The 21,511-nt window shown below is 32.1% G+C and overlaps 1 protein-coding gene across 6 annotated transcripts in view; it reads right to left on the bottom strand.

The window, feature by feature from the left end:
- Positions 1-21,511, bottom strand: part of LOC127712158 (calcium-transporting ATPase sarcoplasmic/endoplasmic reticulum type-like) — an 85,060-nt gene that overhangs the window by 24,190 nt on the left and 39,359 nt on the right. For all 6 annotated transcript variants that reach the window (XR_007986974.1, XM_052218437.1, XM_052218441.1 and 3 more), the window contains exons 9-19: positions 16,708-16,796; positions 9,281-9,364; positions 8,020-8,113; positions 6,834-6,964; positions 5,968-6,056; positions 5,354-5,456; positions 4,141-4,398; positions 3,765-3,882; positions 2,648-2,748; positions 1,783-1,905; positions 664-876 (exon numbers count right to left, since the gene is read on the bottom strand). Coding sequence is in view for 5 of the 6 variants with exons in the window: in XM_052218437.1 (XP_052074397.1) it covers positions 664-876; positions 1,783-1,905; positions 2,648-2,748; positions 3,765-3,882; positions 4,141-4,398; positions 5,354-5,456; positions 5,968-6,056; positions 6,834-6,964; positions 8,020-8,113; positions 9,281-9,364; positions 16,708-16,796 (1,403 nt within the window). In the remaining variant the exon portion in view is untranslated. The remainder of the gene's footprint in view (positions 1-663; positions 877-1,782; positions 1,906-2,647; positions 2,749-3,764; positions 3,883-4,140; positions 4,399-5,353; positions 5,457-5,967; positions 6,057-6,833; positions 6,965-8,019; positions 8,114-9,280; positions 9,365-16,707; positions 16,797-21,511) is intronic.

Genomic DNA, 21,511 nt, shown 5'->3' with positions numbered 1-21,511 from the left:
ATTGACAAGTTAGGCTTTGTTTCCCTTTAATATAAAACTTTAAACATTCAAGTCAAAAGTGTGAAATTTCCATGTAGTTAGTGACCCTATGTTGAATGGTAATTTATTTCTAAAAGATTTCAAATGTTTAACTTCTTATCTACCGCAGGCACCTTTACAGTTCACTGATTAGATAGCTACTGTAGCTGATATGTAGGTTAACTTGTTAAATCCTTGAGATAATTTGTAGTGAGAGAATTTTTTCAGCTGTGTTATGAGGACTCTTAATTAAATGTTCAATTAAATAGTAATTTTAAAAAATCAATTTCTTTCTTTTCTTTTTCAAGCTGGAAAGCTGCCCTAGACAGACATGAAATGTCGTGACTAGGGTTTATTCAAATTATTTGCTTCTTCATCCTGGGAAGACTCCCAATCCGGAAAACATCCCTTTTGTCAAAATCTGATTGAGTAAATCATTCAAATTCTTCACTTTCTTCGTCAGATTTAAAGAATGAAGCCCATTCATCTGCCACGGTTTTAATCACATTCTAAACTCGTGTAAAATTCATCATAATTTAATGTAAACACATATCTTTCAAAGAAAAGGAATTTACTAGTTAAAAGATAAGTCATTTGTTAAACCCAATTCCCCATTCTTTGTAACATATATTTAACAACACTTACCATAGCTGAGACTTCTCCTTCTCCCTGTAGATATTCAATAATTTTACTTTTGTGAGTTGGTTCTACACGTGCAAATAGACGAGCCTTCATAACAGCCCTTCTTTGCTCTTCCATAGACAGGTCATCAAACTCTCGTCCAGTAAATGACAAGCCTTCTGTTGATTCATTTTCACCAAATACCCCAATTCTTCTGCAGATTGCCTCAGCAGTAGCCTACAGTTAAAAAGAATGGAGTCTATAAATAAATAGCAAACATTGGTTATTTCTTCTCCAAAAAAATAAAAAGAGAGACAAAAATATATACCATCCACTTATAAATTATTGCTAGTCTTCCATGCAGAACTAATTGTTGCTCTCTCTCTGTATTAGATAAGGTATGTTATTTGGGATTTCTTGACAAAACAAGAATAAAGAATAAACTTGCCAGAATATTCATCATGTTGAATGTGGGCAGTATTTGGAAGAAGAAGAAGAAAGGTAAATAGGACTGCATGCCCCACTCACATCATCTTATTTCCATGTTTGTTCAGTGAATCAATACCCTAATTCGGCATATTTTTTTTTTTTAAATTCACATCAACATGCTTGGTAAGTTTCAAGTTGAAGTAACCACAACTTCATTGTAAATAACCTGTAACAAATATTTAACCTGAAATGAGACAGATGGACGGACACAGACTGAATAACATAATGCTCCTTTCTATCGTAAGTGAGGAATAAAATGGCATTTTACTTTTGCAAAGTCAAGATACATATAAAGGAGTATTTAGCAAGCATTAAAAAAAGATAGCCATTCTAAATATCATTTTTAGCTACTCAAGTCAACTTCAAAATTCAGATATTCAAGGAGGGCAGACATTCTCTTTCTCATTATCCATCTACAAATATATATCTATATGAGTAAAAGTTGAGAACATATCAATGACAGCAACCCACATGTACCAAAAAAGAAAAAGATAAATGGTATCCAAACTTTATACAATTGCTTATGATTTAGAAAATTTGGGAAGTTTGGAGCTGATTTAAATAATTTAAACAAGGCAAATTTTAAACAGATGAAAATAGTGCCAAAGAGGCCAAAATTTTTATTTTTTAAAAGATATATGTTAAGTGAAGTACCTTGTTATCACCAGTGATGACAATGACTCTGATTCCAGCATCACGGCACCTTTTAATGGAGTCCATTACTTCTGTACGTGGAGGGTCCAACATTCCAACAACACCAACAAAGGTCATATTTGTCTGTATAAAAGGATCAAACAATTACTACTTTTACAATTTTTTATTGTATGACACTTTGTACAAATACATTCATGAACAGAGATGAATACCAGTTTGAACTTTTAGTACCTTAAAACTATAAAAAATATTTCAGTCTTTGATTTCAGTACACCTCACTTATGTATAAAATCTCAGAAATTATTAGCAAGGCCACATTTTTTTCATTTACTGTAAATCTGGACATAATCTTCCTATTCTAATCCATCTTAGATCTCCCAAAGTGAAAAGGTAGGTCTTCAATTCAGGACCGACAAATGTTAAGACTGATTTAGAAGTAGTTTTAAATGGTGGTTACCAAATTGCTTTGTAACATTTAAAAATGTCACCCCCAGTTTTTGGTGGGGTTCGTGTTGCTTAGTCTTTGGTTTTCTATGTTGTGTCATTTGTACTATTATTTGTCTGTTTGTCTTTTTATTTTTGGCCATGGCGTTGTCAGTTTGTTTTCGATCTATGAGTTTGACTGTCCCTCTGGTATCTTTCGTCCCTCTTTTAAAACTATTTTGTGTTTCAACAACATGAAATTTTGACCCACAACGGAAAGATGCATATTTTCTTTATGGAAATTTCAGAATTCTGAACTTGATTTTTTATTTCCTAAGGCTGCTGTACGTATGTAGTCAAAATCTTTCTTTTTGTTAAACATTTTTGAGCAAGATTATTAATGTGCTTTGTACCATTCTAAAATCTAAAAAAAAAAACATACCTCATACTCAATAAACTTCCTAGAATCTTCCAAGTCCATATCTTCTCTACGTGGTGGGTTATCAATGGTGGCTAATGCCAAGCATCGTAGGGTGTCACGTCCTAAAATATTAAGTTGTTATTTTAAATTGTGACTAAAAATTTAATTTTATAGATACTAGTTACATGATATTAGATAAATAACGAATGTGTCCAGTGGACACAGATGCCCACGCTTGTAAATACGTCAAATTCAGAAATTTTTCATTTACAAATGGGACATAACTTGAGAATGGTGAAAGTGACGCCACCAAATTCAAATTAGATCTGTGTTTGGAGGTAATAAGCATTGTGTAAAGAGTTTCATAACATTTGGTTGAGGCAAACTAAAGTTAAGAGTGTGGAAATGGCAAATTAAGCAATTTTTCCATTTCCAAAGGAACATAACTCTAGAATGATCAGTGTGATGCCACCCATATTTCAAACTTGATCTGTGTTGGGTGGTAATATGCATTGTGTACAAGTTTCATAACATTTGGTTGAGGCAAACTACAGAAAGAGTGAGGAAACAGCAAATTTAACAATTTTCACATTTATAAAGGGACACTTGAGAACAGTGAAAGTGACGCCACCCAAATTTGAACTTGATCTGTGTATGGTGGTAATAAGCTTCATACCATTTGGTTGAGGCAAACTAAAGTTGGAGAACAGAAACTAATTTTTGATGTACAGACGGACAAGGGTAAAACTTAATCCCCCCTCTGTCGCGGCTGGGGCATCAAAGTCTTTGATTACACAGGTCCCTAAAATGATTTAAAATCATTATGTGTTCTAGATCAGTATCATATCCCATAATAAATGAAGCATCAGTTCTGTAAGAGTAAAAATAATATCACCATTTATACACGTCAGCCTGAAATATCTGATTATTCAGAGTCAAACCACCAGTTGCACTCCTCTATCAGACAAACATACACATGTATATGAACTTCCAATACAGGTATCAAAGTTTAAAACCTAAGCTTTGTAATGAAAATGAAAATAATTCCGACATGCCTCAATCTTATTTGTTTCCCTTTAATAACATAAAGTAAACTAGCTACTATTTCTAAATGATACACGAGTTACAGTTCACTTACCTGTTCCATATGCTGCTACATGTTTCATGATTTCATTTTTAATGGCTGGAGACATGGGTACTTTAGTACTACCAACTCGGACATGGGTACATCTGTCTAATATTCCTTCTGGTGCTCCCTAAAAATCAATATTTTGATCCATTATGCTTTTTATAATGACATTCATAAATATAAGTAATGACAACGCTGTATATGAAACCTCTTACTAAACATTGCAAGCTTTTTCAGGTCATCTGTTGCTTCAAGAAAATTACTCTTCAAGACCTTTTTCAACTTTTTTTCAGACAATGTACAAACACATATTTAACATGTATGCCTTTTTTCAAATTTTCATTATGGAATCAATCTCATTTTTTTTGATGAATGACATACATACCTTTGCAAACATTTTACATCCTTGAGCAGTCCTGGTGGGTTTGTTAGGTGAACAATACACACTCATAGATTTCCTGTCACGGGAAAACTCCAATGTAAATTCCTTTTTCCACATTTGAGAAATGACATGATTGCAAGCTGTACCCTTTTCTCGTTTGTTCAATCCTGTTTTGTCTGTATTATAATAGTCCATTTTCTCTACTAACACAGTCAAAGCAGTTTCTGTCGCTTCACCAACCTTTTCATACACTTCCTTTGTCTTTAAATAAAATAAGATCACACTTTACTTAAAGCTGACTTATGCTTTACAATTAAATTCTAATTTTCAATGCTCCTAAAAAATACTAAAGTAATGGTGCCTTGATTGTCTTTTGTAATGAACATTTTTACTGAATATGGTTGACCAACTTTGTTAACAGATGTGATTTCTTTGTGGTAGTTTTCTTTTCCAAGTTTTTTATCATTATTATTAAACAGAAAAATTCTGTGTAACTATCAGAATGCAAAAAATAACCTTACACATTTACCAAAGAATGGAGCTACAATGGGTAAAGGGAGATAATCTAAGTACATCCATACTAAATCTCTCTATTTCCCTTCGAATAAAAGATCTGGCTAAATGTGAGAGTTTTTTTTTTTTTTTTTTTTTTTTTTAAACAAATCCCATATGCTATTCCAACTAAATTTTGAAAATGGGCCAATACCACTGCTGGTGGACTGCTAGTCCCCAAGGTTTTCATTCAATAAAATTGTTAAGCACAGACTGATTGATATATTACATAAAGTGATAAATTTTCAGTTCATTATTTTAGGGCTATTCCATTAAAATGTATGTGGGAGGGTAGGAAGGGACTTTCAAAATATCCCTACAACCAAGAACCATTTTTTAGATAATTTTGCATAATGGTAATAGACGCATACTGAAAAAAGACCCATGACCCACATTCAATAATTACACTTCCCTTCCAACCCTCCCACATACATTTTAATGGAATAGCCCTTATTTCTTTTAAAGTTCTGTACAATGTATTTTTGACAAAGTTCCTCTTAAATGATTTTGGCTAGTCTTTTTTTTTTACTATTTATTAATAATTTGTCCAAATGTATTTACACATTAATGGTTGTAATTTCTTTTTTTACAGCATTCATGATGAAAATTAAGAACTCTGTACGTCTGACTTTGAATAAGTTTGTTTTTCTAATCTAACACTTACATCATTGTAATCAACACTAGAATCATTACACATTACACACACTGTAGCTAGTTCTTCTAACCCAGGATAATCACCAGTCTTTACTTTCTTTCCACCTAAGTAACTGAAATAACAAATGCCAAATATAAGATAATGGTGGTGATAGCAATGTCATGGAAGGATATTAGTAGCTATAGATGTGGCACCCATCCCATAAAAAAACTTTAAACTAACCTTACATCATAGAAACATTGCATTTATTTCTGTAAGATCAGCATCTAGATCAGACTTAAATTTTGGATTCTTACTTTGACATAAATGAAAGGTGGTTGAAATTCATCCGTAATAAGGTAATGTCACCATTCAAAATATCTAACTTTTCTTTTATTCAAGTTTGACAACCAGAATAAAACAAAAGTTGTGTCAATCTTATCATTTTGTAATGAAAACACTGTTTTCTACTGATGAATAAATAAGTGAATTCCAAAGCTTTAAATATGACACATAGATATGGCAGGTGCAGTACCACTAGCTAGAAAGAATCAACTTCATAATATGCCTGTTTAGAAAATCTAAATTAAGTTTTACTATAACCTTGTATTGATTGTATAATGTGTTTTGTTGGGAGTACTTACATGTCACCTTCAGGGGCATATGTAGATCCTGTGATTTCAAACTGATCTGTCTTAACATCATTTCCTTCTATTTTGGCAAATGTGAACATCTAAAATAAGCATATACAAAATTTGTACTGATTTTTACATTAACAACAAAAACATTTATAGCTTTGAATTTAAATAGTGTCAAGATAAGATATGTGACCCAACTTGTTGTCTAATTCCTAGGGTCAAAATTTAGGGAAAGAAAGTCAGAGAAAGGGCTTCAAACACAGTTGAACAGATTTAAATGTTTCATTTTGAAATAGATAATTCTTCACTGAACAAAAATTAGGTAATTTGATATTGAACTTTGTGTGTTTAATATTTTGTTAGTTACTTAAGTTTATATTAAGAATAGATGCAAATAATTGCCATCATCATGAGACAAAAATAGAATGTCATTTGCAATCTAAGTGATACAAAAAATGGACTAGTGATGTTTTGACAATTACACAAACACTAATTTATTACTGCTCATTATCTACTGTAAACTAATTGGTACCATGTGTAGTGATGAAAATAGGAAACATTAAATAATTAATGTTACAACATTCCTGGCACTAGTGTACATATGTACTAACAACTTATTTCATCTTATGTAATCTCATTAATCAGTCTGATCTAGAACCAAAACACCCAAACCTCAAGCAACATATAACCAAATGCACAAGTTGTAAATAATTCATTACTTTGGCAAAACTGACCAAATTCTCAGATGTTTGGGTTTTTTTTGCAACCTGCTGGTAATTTTTAGTCACCTTTTCCTAAAGTGATTAAAAGTTTTTCTTGAATGGGGCCAGAATTTGTGTATTTTGCTAGATGAATGGTACAAATCTACATACTCTACAAACAGACATCTGATTGGTTGTCAGGGTACCAGTTTTATCAGAACAGATTACTGAAGTACAACCAAGAGTTTCTACTGAGGGTAAACTTCTCACAATAGCATTTTTCTTGGCCATTCTTCGTGTACCTGAAATATAAAAAAAAATAAGAAATTACTAGTATGTATTGGCAATTTTTAAGTTTGTCTTTTTATTCTCATGGATTCATCATCATTTGTGCGAAACCAATTTTCACTGTTTCCTTGGTGTAGGCTAACCACAAATTTAAGTGTTATTGAACTACAAAATTTCAGCTTGTATGCAAACTTTGGCAAAACCACAAAATCAAGTATCCACGAAAATACATTTTTTCCTCAATCCACAAAAATTGGTACCCACAACTACAAATGAATTCACAGTATATATTAATGGGTTCACAAGGTCCTTTGAAAAGTGTTTTTTTTTTAGACATTTTGAAGTTATCTACAATGCTAAGAGCTGTCCAAGGCAGCATTTAGCTAACCTGCTAGGATTGACCACTACTGCAGTAGTACTTATAATTTGTAATCTATTTGAAAAAGTTGTATGACCTTTTGTGAAGCATAGGGATAGACTTATAAGGGATTGTATGTCTTACTTAATCTTGCAATAGAAAGACAGCATTAATGAAACATTTTCAATTTTGCTATGTATTTATTTTCATTTCTTTTTTTTTATTTTATCCAAATACTTGAACATAAATGGTCTTTTGTAAAGGTTCTTTAACTATGTCCAAATTTTGTGCCCATCACAAGTAAAAGAATAATGGCTATTCTGTCAGTCTTGTCTTTTTTGTTAAGTGTTCCTACATTATTTTTTGGTTGTGCTACCATGTTCAGAGTCTGGAATCAGCACTATATCAATGTTTAGCTTACTATCATGAGGGTTTCTATCAGTAGAGGAGACCAGAACTATCTAATATCATTGACATTCTCTAAACATAACTTTAAGAAAGTTGCAAAAAATTTGTATTGCATATATAGATTTGGGAAAGACTTAGTAAGCAGTATAAGTTAAATTGTGTGGGCTATAGGATAGGATGACACGTATTCCAGCCAACCAGAGACCAGTTAAAATTGTAATGATATTAAGAAGGATATATGTGATTGTTCTAAGAAAGGGAATAGTTGAGGAAAGGAAGGACCAGTGGAATTCACATACAAACCTAAAGCAAGACAAGTTGTAATGACAGCTGGTAAACCTTCTGGGATAGCAGCCACAGCCAAAGCAACCGCAATCTTGAAATAATAGATAGCTCCCTAAAAATATATAAATATTGCAATCAATGAATATTCAAGTAAATCTTTGCCTGACTTCCTGATTAATTATTCATAATGAGTCTTTTAAGTTTCACAAATATCCAAACCAATAACATCTATTACCTATATATATACATCTATTACATGCAAACATCTAATAAAACTATCTTTTTATGGTCAGTATATATTGGAATATTGACCCTTTAATGCAAAAATGTTCCCCAGAGAGTGTAACCTAACATACATTAACTTCCTGTTTAAAACAGAATTATGGCTTGGAGTCAGATTCTGGAACTTATCACTTTAGCAATAATGTCATCCTTTAGCTGGGATGAAAATGAAACTTTGCAATATATCAATATATATGACTGAACACTTAACATGGACAATATCCAATGTCACAATATTTGTTTATTTAGTCTGCCACAAGCCAATAAATCTTCACATTTTTGGTTTCAGATTTTTAGTCAGTACACTGCTTATTGATCATTTAAAACTATTAACAAGGCTAAAGTACTTCAGACATATATGTAATTTCCCGGAAATCAACATTCTCTTTCTAATCCATCAAATCAAAATAGTTTTAATACCTTCAGAAAAAAGCATTTTTTTGGAAACAACTAAATGTTACATGCATACTATCCTAATTTAGTATTCTATATTACACATGTTACACCCTTAGTAGCAATATTAATTGTCCCTCATCTGCAAAATAAACTCAATGAAAGTGTTTTTCTATGATAATGATAAATTTCAATATCAGAACTAAAGCTACATGTATTATTACCATTGGGGGAGTTTTCTTATATGTAGATATCATCTGTTTTCAGACCGTTTTGATTAAAGTCAGATAAATGGATACTGTAAATTCAGAAATTATTGCGATGTTTTTATTATTGCGAAAAATGCGACAGGGTAATAATCGCAATAATTTAAACTCGCATTTTGAACTTTTTTATATGAATTAAACAGGATTTTTCTCAATATGGCAAAAATTAAAATCGCATTTTAGTTTAAAATAACAAAATCGCAATAATAAATGCACGCAATAATTTCTGAATTTACAGTATTGTGTCCATGCTATAACAATGATCTGATTTACCTCTTTGCCTATAATTGTGTTATTATTTACAAATTAATCCTACATGGTATCATTAAAAAGCTTACCTTGACCCATGATCCACCATGAGCTGGATCATTGAAATGTCCGATGTTGATGGCCCATACAGCAATACAAATAATAGTAATCACCTGAAAAAAGCCAAATAGTAAACATATCATTTAATAATGAAGCACAGCTACAGCAGATGCAACAAACACTTTTAAAAGTCAATTCTGAGAAATATTGTCGCTTTATGGGAAAAAAAAGTGCTCAGGCAAAAATCTGTTGAAAAAATGAAATCACAGTACTATTTGAAATACATATTAAATAAATTTAATTGATTCAGAAACAGGTGGATACACTTATGAAAATCATTTTTTCAAAAAAGTTCTAAAAATATACAATAATACAAGTGTTTAGCTATATATCTGGCCATCAATAGTAATGTTGAACTATCCAACTAACCAAAGGTAGACAAGTGTTTCCCTATCCTAATGTTCAAAGGTAGAAATGTGTTTGACTATATCCAACTGCCAAATCCAGAGTTTTTCTATTTGACAAAAACAGTAGACAAGAATTTTCCTATTCTAATGTTCAAAGGTAGAGATGTGTTTGACTACCCTACTAACCAAGGGAAGACAAGTGTTTGACTATCCCAATGTTCAAGGGTAGACAGGTGTTTGACTATCATTACTATCTGACAACAGGTAGACAAGTGTTTGACTATCATTACTATCTGACAACAGGTAGACAAGTGTTTGACTATCATTACTATCTGACAACAGGTAGACAAGTGTTTGACTATCCCAATGTTCAAGGGTAGGCAGGTGTTTGAATATCATTACTATCTGACAACAGGTAGACAAGTGTTTGACTATCCCAATGTTCAAGGGGCTATCGTTCTGACAACAGGTAGACAAGTGTTTCAATATCCTATTGTTCAAAGAACCAGGCATTTGAGACAGTGATTTACTTTTCTAATGAGAAATGGCTGATAGCCCATGAGTAGACAACTTTATTTCTTTATATCTGTGGAATTCATAAGGATGTTCAACCCAAATATGTCTATCTAAAATCAATTAATCTTAGTTTACTTATCAATGAAGACATAAACTTAACTTGATCATGAAAAAAGTGCATATAGCTAAAGTGATTTACATTTGTTTGAAAAAAAAGATACCTAAGGGTTATTCAAAAATCATCAGTCAACAGACAATACTTGCCTAAAGAAAAACAACAAATATGTTATTTGATAAGGGACTTTCCAATTTGAATTTTCCTTGGAGTTCTGTATTTTTGTAATTTTACTTTTTACACCACATCTAAAACTATAGACTGATCAACACGAAACCAACTAAAATCGTAGAGTTAATTCAGGGGCTCAACATATATCCTTGATAAAGCAAAGCACTGACAAAGTGTTTGAATTTACATAATCAAAGACTTCAAAAATATAAATGAAGATTTACAAGAGGAATGCAGATGCAAAACATAACTGTCATTACAAAACTTCAGCTGCAATTATTTACCATAGAAACTAATAAATGCTATAGACAACAGCCAAGAGTTATCATTGCTACAGTCATACAATCTTGGTAATAAATGTTCAGACAAGATATCTCTTCATATCTCATTAAAGTTTCCTCATAACATTAAAAAAAAAAATCTTGCTCTTTATATAAAAGAAACAAACCAATCTCAATGATGTACTGCCCATAATCCATGTGTATGATTTCAAAGAAAATTTGGGTTATTAAAGATCATCATATTTGATGTAGATGAAACTATGACTTCTAATAAATAAAATTTAATGGATATCAACAAGATCAAAGAAGATTTTATATTAATTTGAATAAAAGATTTTCTGAAAATTTACTGAAAGGTTTAAAATTATGAAGAAACAAAGATACATGTATTTGTTTATTATGCTTTAATCATCTTCAAAGGACCCTTCCCAAAAGGAAGAAAATTGCATTAACTGTTCATGTGAGGTGATTGCAAAAGATGCAAAACCTTCTTGCAATCGACGAGCAAAAGAATAATGTTTAATACTAGATTATTTGAACTAGTGTTAACCAATGGGACTGGAGGAGTTAAATAAAATGTGAAAATTGTTTTTCTCACCAAGACATTTTTTTTTTAACATTGACCAGCCAACAGAAATTAATTGATTTTCTGCTGTTTGTCTGATGTCCAGCAGCAAATATTTCATGAATATTCATGACTGAAGAAAATAAATATTGACCACTGACCAAAATAGATAAAAATATGTCATAATAAATGCTCCGCTGGGCGCAGCTTGATACGACCGCAGAGGTCAAACCCTGAACAGTTGGGGCAAGTATGGACACAACATTCAAGCTTGATACAGCACTGAATTTGGATTGTGATTAAATATTTGACACAATATAGGTTTCTGACACAGAATGAATGTGGTCTAAGAACTTAAAATTTTTTAATTTACCCATTCAACCCATATCATTATTGTTTGCTTTTATATATAAATCAGAAATAACCAATTTAAAATGGAAAATTTTAAAGAAAAAAAAAATACCTCCCCTAAATTTTTAGAACCCACTTATGATTCATCACCCCAAACTCAATCCCAGCCTTCCCTTTGTAGTATGGTACCTTGCAGTACAATTTCAGAGAGATCCATACACTTGAACACAAGTTATTGTCTGGAAACTAGAAAAATGCTTGTTTTTAGGCCCCTTTTGGCCCCAAATTCCTAAACGTTTAGGGCAATTACCCCCAAACTCAAACCCAGCTTTCCTTTTGAGATATGGAACCTTGTAGTACAATTTCATAAAGATCCATACACTTACACACAAGTTATTGTCCTGAAACTAGAAAAATGCTAGTTTTTTGCCCCTTTTTGGCCCCTACTCCTAAAATTTTGAGGCAATTACCCCCAAAATCAATCCCAGCCTTCCCTTTGTGGTATGGTACCTTGCAGTACAATTTCAGAGAGATCCATACACTTGAACACAAGTTATTGTCTTGAAACTAGAAAAATGCTATTTTTGGCCACTTATTCCTAAACGTTTAAGGCAATTACCTCCAAACTCAATTCCAGCTTTCCCTTTGTGATATGGAACCTTGAAGTTCAATTTCAGAAAGATCCATACACTTACACACAAGTTATTGTCCTGAAACTAGAAAAATGCTTGTTTTTTGCCCCTTTTTGGCCCCTACTCCTTAAATTTTGAGGCAATTACCCCCATAATCAATCCCAGCATTCCCTTTGTGATATGGTACCTTGTGGTACAATGTCAGAGAGATCCATACACTTGAACACAAGTTAATGTCTGGAAACTAGAAAAATGCTATTTTTGGCCCCTTATTCCTAAACGTTTCAGGCAATTACCCCCAAACTCAATTCCAGCTTTCCCTTTGTGATATGGAACCTTGTAGTTCAATTTCAGAAAGATCCATACACTTACACACAAGTTATTATCATGAAACTAGAAAAATGCTTGTTTTTTGCCCCTTTTTTGGCCCCTAATTCCTAAAATTTTGAGGCAATTACCCCCAAAATCAATCCCAGCATTTCCTTTGTGATATGGAACCTTGTGGTACAATGTCAGAGAGATCCATACACTTACACACAAGTTATGTCTGGAAGTTACAAAAATGCTTATTTTTTGCCCCTTTTTGGCCCCAAATTCCTTAACTGTTGGTACCATAACCCCCAAAATCAATCCCAACCTTCCTTTTGTGGTATTGAACCTTATGGTAAAAGTTCATGGAGATCCATTCACTTAAACTAAAGTTAGAGTGCGAAAACCAATGTGTCTTCGGACGACGACGACGCCAACGTCATACCAATATACGACCAAAAATTTTTTAATTTTTGCGGTCGTATAAAAAAGCTAACAAGAAATAAGCTGTCAAATTGACAGCAAACAGTGTTTTCTGTATTTAGACGGCACTTTCGTGCTTGTTTGACTTGCCATATTTTGTGTCTATTTTCCAATCTATCAAGGACTATAACTACTAAAGAGTAAATCGCCAATATCAAACAAGACCTCCATTTTGTCATCAGTAACAGCATATCAAAATTTGAAAAGCATTGGAGGAAAGGTTCACAAGTTATTGAACAAAAAAGACATAAAGTGCCATTCTCTAATAATATATATACATGTAGATATAAGAAGTTATTGAATGGTAACTGTTGGCAGCTACAAATGTACCTGCCGCAGTATAAAATGTACTTTGTGTATGATTTGTCAAAACATTGTCTGAACTTACTTGTCCTTCAAACTGAGTTATTTATTAAACCACAACAATATTCATTTAACAAGTCAAACAATCTGTCTTTTTCATTTTCACATTTCATTAAATTCTTACATACAAATTTTGTAATATCTAGTCTGGTGCCAGTTCTACCTAAAAGTTTAATTACATGTACATGTAGCATGCAAACAGACAAACTAAAAATTTATACACTTGAATAATATTCTGGTAAACCCAATCGCCTTGACGTGGACACCACCATGAAAGAGAAATGTAGGAAGACCAAAGGAAACTTGGAGACGAATGGTAGACAAAGAAAGAACAGCATTTGGATGGAGGACATGGGGAGAAGCACAACAAGAAGCAGCAGACAGACTCAGATGGAAGGCTTCCATTCGCGCCCTATGCGACACATGGCGATAACGGGAGTTGTAAGTAAACCCAGGAATATGAAGATTATATACTTTTGTATATATGTTTATTTCAGATCAATATATAACAGAATCCAAGTCTAATACTTCAAATCCAATCAAACTATTTATAATTGATTTCTGAAATTCTGTTTCCCCTTTGTATTGATAGTTTGTGAATTATATTATCTACACTGGATTGGTCACTAGTGATTACAAGCACCATATAGATTGTAACTGAAAGAAATATCTGTATAGATATTGTCCACAAATGGGTGGATATAAGATTTATTAACCCAAAAATATAATACAATTACCAACACCATTGGCTGTGGTTAATATAATTTATTCTTGCTTTAATAAATGTTCTATCCAACAGGTCACAGTTATATTACATTACACAGGTTATTTTTTTCTGTTTTTGTGCTGAAAATGTTGTTAGTTTTCTCATTTGAATTGTTTCATATTTTTCATGTCAGGCCTCAGGGCCTTTTATTGCCAACTATAGGTATGGGTTTTTCTCACTGTTGAAGGCCGTACGGTTGCCTATAATTGTTTACATCTACTTCATTTGATGATGATGATGATGGATGGCTGCTTGACGTCCAGTGGCAAATTAATATGCATAATCAGGACGAAAAGATGTTAATGTAATATGGATATCAACCCTACTTTGTACTAGACTGACATGCTGAGCCGGATTTTTAACGTGCTGGTTCACAAGGTAACAGTCCACAAGAAGACAAATCCCCTTACCCGACACACATTATTCTGACTCCAGGCTGGCCAGTCTTTGCTATTACTCCTTAATGCCACGTGCTTAGCTGAGATGCAGCAAATACCAATTTTTAAAGTCTTTACCACATCTTCTTTTTATAAAACGTGTTTTCTTTAATTAACTAGTAGCTATAATTTGTCAAATATTGGATTGCACCAAGTTTTTTAATTTCTAACCATTTTTTTGTAGAATATTTCAATAGACTAATGAAAAAATATGTGATATGAATGAGCAGGAATTCAATCCAAAAATTATGTTTCTGAAAGATTAATTTCATACCCCTAATTTTCCTGTCCCTATTCAAATGAAAGTGAAGGCTATATTGGAATAATATTTAAATCTATGTTACTTGCTCAGTAGATTATTTTAGTGAGAAGAGAGATGTCCAGATGCCTGTTTACCAAGAATGGACACAAATTTGTTGGTGGACTTCCTCGACTCATTGCTCATCTCTTGCATTTGTAACACACATCTCTTAGGTTTATCTTTTCTCAATTTTGAAAAAAACAATTAATTTCAAAATCTGCAGACTTAGACATACAAAAGAGTTTGATAAAAAGGATTTTTAACACAATCCTTCCTTCAATTAAGACATCACCGAGACATTGTTGAAATCAATAAAATTACTGATGGAATGTAAGGTACTTCTGAGAAAACAGAGCCATTCAAAGACAGGAAAATGGAGATATTCAGTCAGCAGTCAACATCTTCTCCAAGGATAGCATGTAAAATTTGAAGTTCCTTTAACTAAATAACTTACACATAGTTAGTGAACAATAACTTTTAAATCAATAACATTTACCTCTGTGTCGACCACATAACTAACCAGAAAACAATACCAATCCTATCTTTACTTGATTTGTGATTAACGAAGAACTTCTGCTCATTAGATTCAGATTGATTTTAAATATGTTTATGTTCAGTGGGGTCAAAATCTTAAAACAATCAGCAAAACATTATACAAACCAGTTTGTTTGAAATTGATTTGTTTATTTTTCTTCTTAATTTTAATGTACCTCATGTAATTTTCCGATATTCTAAAGGTTCATTTATAGGTCATTCAACAAAAGAAAAGCAGTTTCCAACTTATCTTAAACTGATTAACAAATACAAGCTACCCATTTCTGTTGACCCGCTGGTGTTCCTCTTCATAAGAACTTTTTCAGTGACCATGCACAAACCACCACAATATGCTTACAGACCACATTTTATCAGTGAATAGAAACATATTTTGACCTGTGTAGTACTAATGATTCTTACAGTGATCTTAGAGCATAATCAACTGCTATGTCAGGTATGGAAGTAATTTTTAACACCAATACATACTCGTATAATCATAATTTCAATGCATTTTCTTTAACTTATTAATTATGAAAGAAAATATCGTAAATAGGCAAATAATTTGTGCAAGTGGGGAAAACGTCTAAGGTACATTGCAGATAGGTAATTAGGGAGAAACAAATCATATTCTATTTTTCATGATTAGAATTTAAATGATTATGAAGAAAAAAATCTCTTGAAAAGGCAAACATTTTTTGCAGGTAGGGCAAACTTCCAAGGTGTATTGGTAATTAGCGGGAACCTATTCACATCTTTATTCTGTCATTATGCTGTATTAAAATCTATTCTGTAATTTCAAGTATTAATCAAATCAATAAGACAGAAAAAAAAGATTAGAGGTTATTATTAGGCAGCATGGTACTCAGGACATTCAACTTTTACTGTATGGTAGATCTTCACATCGAAGGACATAACCTTGTAGCCTCTAATTTCGTCCTATTTAGCTTGCAGATCAAACTGTTGAGAAGATCAGCTATGAAACAGACCAGACAATTATTTACTGAACTAATTACACCACATGAGATACAGATTGTTTTTTCACACATGGGTTATGTATTTTTATATCATTCTCGTCAATCAGCTAATCAGAACAGTAGATAAACATTATCCCAACAGGAAACTAGCAGTCATTAATCCAAACTGCTAATCAAGGTGTGACCATGTATTGTATGCCACAATTTGATGGTCTAGTCTTAGAAATTTGCGTATTTTCTGTGAGAAATACCTTAGACAATTGCTGTCCAAATTCATCTAATTTCTGTTGCAATGGTGTCTTCTCTGTTTCTGTATCCATCATTTCGTCTCTGATTTTTCCTACAAAGAATTTTGAATATTTACTTTTAATCATTTTTGTAGTTTAGCAATGAGTTTTCTAGCTTTAACATATGCCCATTGTTGGACCTTGAACAAGCAACTAACTAACGCTAAACAGCTTGTATTTCTGAATAAGAAACTGAGGTTATCTCTCTTTGACCACACAAAAATCAGAAGTAATCATCTTTAACAAAATAATTGGATTCACTGGCAGTGACAGTAGAAATTGCAGAAGCAAATTTCAGACCATGAAATTATTTTTCTCGGTATCAAAGTCTTCCAGAGCTAAAAAAAAAAAAATACATGTAAATGTCTAAATAATCAGTGATGTAATTTTCCATCTTAACACCACAGGTATCTCCTGCTAAATGCCTTACTGATTACTCAAGTTTAAATTGCTAATTGTCTATAATCAACTTTGACATTTTTACCACACATTAACTATGGGATGTTCTGGTATAGATTATCTTAATCAAATCATTACACAAGTTTTCCAACTTAATTTCTACAACTCCTGTTGTTAACAAGCTTTTGTTGATGTCTGTCTATTTTAACAGCTGAAACAGTATGATCTGTTAAAACAGGGCCCCAACTGCTTGCCAAAGTTTTTCAATGTCACCTAAATCTTTCAACTTTTTTGTTAAATCAAGAAGCAGTTACCTCCAACATGGACTGAATCAAACCAAGATAAAGCATTTATTTTAAAGTAAATGATGTAAACATTCTAAACTGAGAATTCTTAAATTCAGAAAAATCCTAAATATACAGGGCTATCTAATACTGGTATGACATTAGTCTATAACAAGAATGTGTCCATAGTACACGGATGCCCCACTAACACTATCATTTTCTATGTGCAGTGGACCATGAAATTGGGGTCAAAACTCTAATTTGGCATTAAAATTAGAAAGATCATATGATAGGGAACATGTGTACTATGTTTCAAGTTGATTGGACTTCAACTTCATCAAAAACTTTAACCTGAAGCGGGACAGAGGGACGAATGAATGGACGAACGAACAGACGCACAGACCGAAAAACATAATGCCCCTCTACTATCATAGGTGGGGCATAAAAAAATAATAAACTTGGCTACATTTTTATAAAGAATTTTTTCAAAAGACAGATTCAGCACATTTCTAAAATCAATCTAAATACAGGTATTCCCCACTGCTTAATACCCAATAATATAGCAATCATATCTCAGTAACAATCTGTACAGGAAAGATATACCTTTTTAGTTGATTACAGGTGGGAATCATTGAATCTCACCTGTTACCAGATGGGACCTATCAAACAATGGTTTATATCTGTTTACAACCAATCAGGGATGTTTGCCATAGGTTTTGTACCCAAATAAACAAGGCCAAGATAAACCTTCCACAAATTACTGCCAATTTATGCCAATTACATTTAAATTTCAGTATTGTCACTAGAAATGTATAAATGTAAGATGATGTGGTATGATTGAACAAGACAAAAAAAAAAATGGACAAGAAGGTACATATTTCAACAGAGTAAATCAAGAATACCATGGTGATATTTGCAGTGTTAAGACACATAGATTCATATTAAATTCGTCTACTTTTTTGGTGGACCTATGAAATAAAATAGTACTATATATTCCAGATACATATATACATGTAAATTGTGATAACAAATGGTAAAACAGATTTGTATTCTAAATCAGCACAATGTCTTTTCAATTCTTTCTAAGAATTTCAAAAAATTTCCTTTTTTCTAACAGACACATACAGCTTGCAATTGTGATACGACACAATCAACAATCAAACTATTTACTTCAGATCCAAATCAATTATACATGATAAACAATTAAGTTGACCTTGATTTCTCCATTACTGTATAGTAAATGTAGAATAAATGAGCAATACAGAATCGGTGCTATGTTCCATTTCAAATACAACTGTTAATGAGGTATGCTGTTCATTTCACTATCATCTGTATTATATTATTCTAAAATTATATATATCATATTCCATCATTTTTTTTTCTTTCTTAGCTCCAAGAAATGTCCTGTAAGCATAGTTTTCTTTACTCTTGGAAAAGAAATTTTTATTGAAGAGGTTATCTAATAAGTACGACACCTTAAAAGTTTATGAGACCCCTAGGCATATAGAAAACCCATAAAAAATCTTTGTAATGAACTGAATGGAGACACTATATACACAGTCAGATGGTGCTTCTAAAATACTCTATTGAATCTGGACAGTTTATCAAAACAATTATGAGAAAGAAAAAAATTGAGTACCCAATAAACCACAAGAGTCATCTACGTCACATCTAAATATGGAGAAATGATGTACACAGATACATAATACATCTGTTGAAGAAAACGAACAGTTTCTGACACAACAAATTAGAATAGTATATATAAAACATATGTTTTCCTAGCCAGAGGTGGCAATGTTGTGAGAGAAAGATGCCCAATGCATGCTGCAAGGTTTGCTAATTAAATCAACATGATTATATAAACTAAAATAATGTTTTGTGGAATGTTATCCTTAGGTAACCTCTACCTATTTCACAGCTTATTACCTTTCTGCAAAAAGAAGAATTCAATGCCATCACAATTTGGGGTATTCAACAGGGGAAAATTACTATGTGCTCGATTTCTAGAAGTCTAATTGGCAATTTAACTGATATCATTGAGAACTGTTGGCAGTTCTTCATAACAATCTGTTATATAGGGATCTGAATAGCAAGGCTGACATATCAAATATGTGCTAAATCAAGGACACAAGCATGTCAATGACCTTAAGGCTACAAAAGTGACAATATTATTGCCATAGAGGACAAAACAATAAGCTTACCAACAAACTTTAAAATTGTCACAAGACTGATCTGATAAAGATAAAATCACAAAATAAAATAAATTATTTAAGGAATAATAATTTTGTCATGAAATATTATTCCTGTTTTTTCCTAGTTGTTTTGTGTCTCACAGTAAAAACAAACTGTATGTTAATCTAAAATACTTTTTGTCAGGAAATTTTGTTAACAGCTTTCCATTTACTTTTTTCTATAAGTGATGAGGTATATTTTATAAGAGATGTCAACCTGAACATAATATAAGATAAGTAAAGGATTTGAGTGGCCAGAATGAGAGAAAGGTACATAATCAGCATTTTAACTATTAAAAATATTTGGGATCAACTATCTAGTTCACTTTTGCAAGTCAGTTTCAATGCAGCATAAACAGTTTGTAATTCCCTGAGGTTCCCAATTCTCAAGCAAGTCTAGTGGGGTGGGTAGCTTTTAAAAAAATATGGTTTAAGATTCTCATACTATGGACCTGAATGTACCAGATAGCAAGTCATGTTGTACAACATAATCCTTTGATTCTGTTTGCTCTACAAGCTTAAAAGCTTTGCAATTACTGGAAGTAATAATGTCTTTACAAATCTTTTAATCACAATTTAATAGGAACAGTAGCTACTAATTGCAGCAATGAAAAGCAACTATTTGTTTTCCAACTTCGTGGAATAAATGGAAGGATTATTGTCAATAAAACATGGCTTAAAAAAAGGTTACAATATCACAATAAATCCTTTACTTCATATTTCTCCACAAACCAAACCAATACACCAAGAAGAAAGGCAATATTTGAGTTCATGGTATACATGTTAATACAAATATATAATAATCAACAAATAAAGATTTGCAGAAATGAGAAAACTTGCAAAACAAAATACACTTCAAAAACACAATCCTTTTGTCTGATACCTTGGATTTATGGTATTTACTTATTTTTCACTAAAAAACTGCACTTGTTTAAATTTATTCTGTGGTCATTCCTATAGTTTTTACACTTGATTTTTAGTTGTCAAAACATGTTTAAATACTTTTTGCTATATAATAAAAAAAAGAAACTTTAACCATATACAATCAGTATTATAATGTATATTAAGTCTAAATGCAGATCATTTTACCTACAGTTTGAACATTTGCCTATCCTTTAGAAAAATACACGCTGATCTTTCTTATTGATAGATATCTATTGTTTTTTAAGGTAGTTGGGTTGTGGTCTTTTTTTTCACCCTAAGTCACTTCTTAATGGTTATCATGTTCTTTGTTCTTATCTGACAGAAACATATGGAGAATGCTTTCAGAAGAGTTCAAGAGTTTTTAGTTCATGTGTAGTTAAAATATGGAAAAGAGCATAATGTTGCATCAGCATGACAGCAAATGCATAAGCATGCACTGAGGTCAAAGGAAGGTCATTTCCTCCTCATTATATATGAAGACCATGTAATAATTCCTAACATTCTGAAAGTAATAATATGGGTTATAAAATATTATTATAGAAAATAATCCAAAGAGTCTTGGCATATAGATAAGATATACTGTCCAGATAATTGCTAATTAACTGACTATAACACCTGTCATTCGCAAGGTTGTATGGTCATAACTGCTGATCATACAAATACAATAAAATGCTCCGCTGGGCGCAGCTTGATACGACCGCAGAGGTCGAATCCTGAACAGTTGGGGCAAGTATGGACACAACATTCAAGCTTGATACAGCACTGAATTTGGATTGTGATTAAATATTTGACACAGCATAGGTTTCTGACACAGAATGAATGTGGTCTAAGAACTTAAAAAATTTTAATTTACCTATTCAAACCATATCATTATTATTTGCTTTTATATATAAATCAGAAATAACCAATTTAAAATGGAAAATTTTAAAG

Source organism: Mytilus californianus, unplaced genomic scaffold (genome assembly GCF_021869535.1).
Source record: "Mytilus californianus isolate M0D057914Y unplaced genomic scaffold, xbMytCali1.0.p SCAF_8, whole genome shotgun sequence".
NCBI lineage: Eukaryota > Metazoa > Mollusca > Bivalvia > Mytilida > Mytilidae > Mytilus > Mytilus californianus.
Note: the sequence above shows the minus strand (reverse complement) of the source record. Positions and strands in the feature narration are given on the sequence as shown.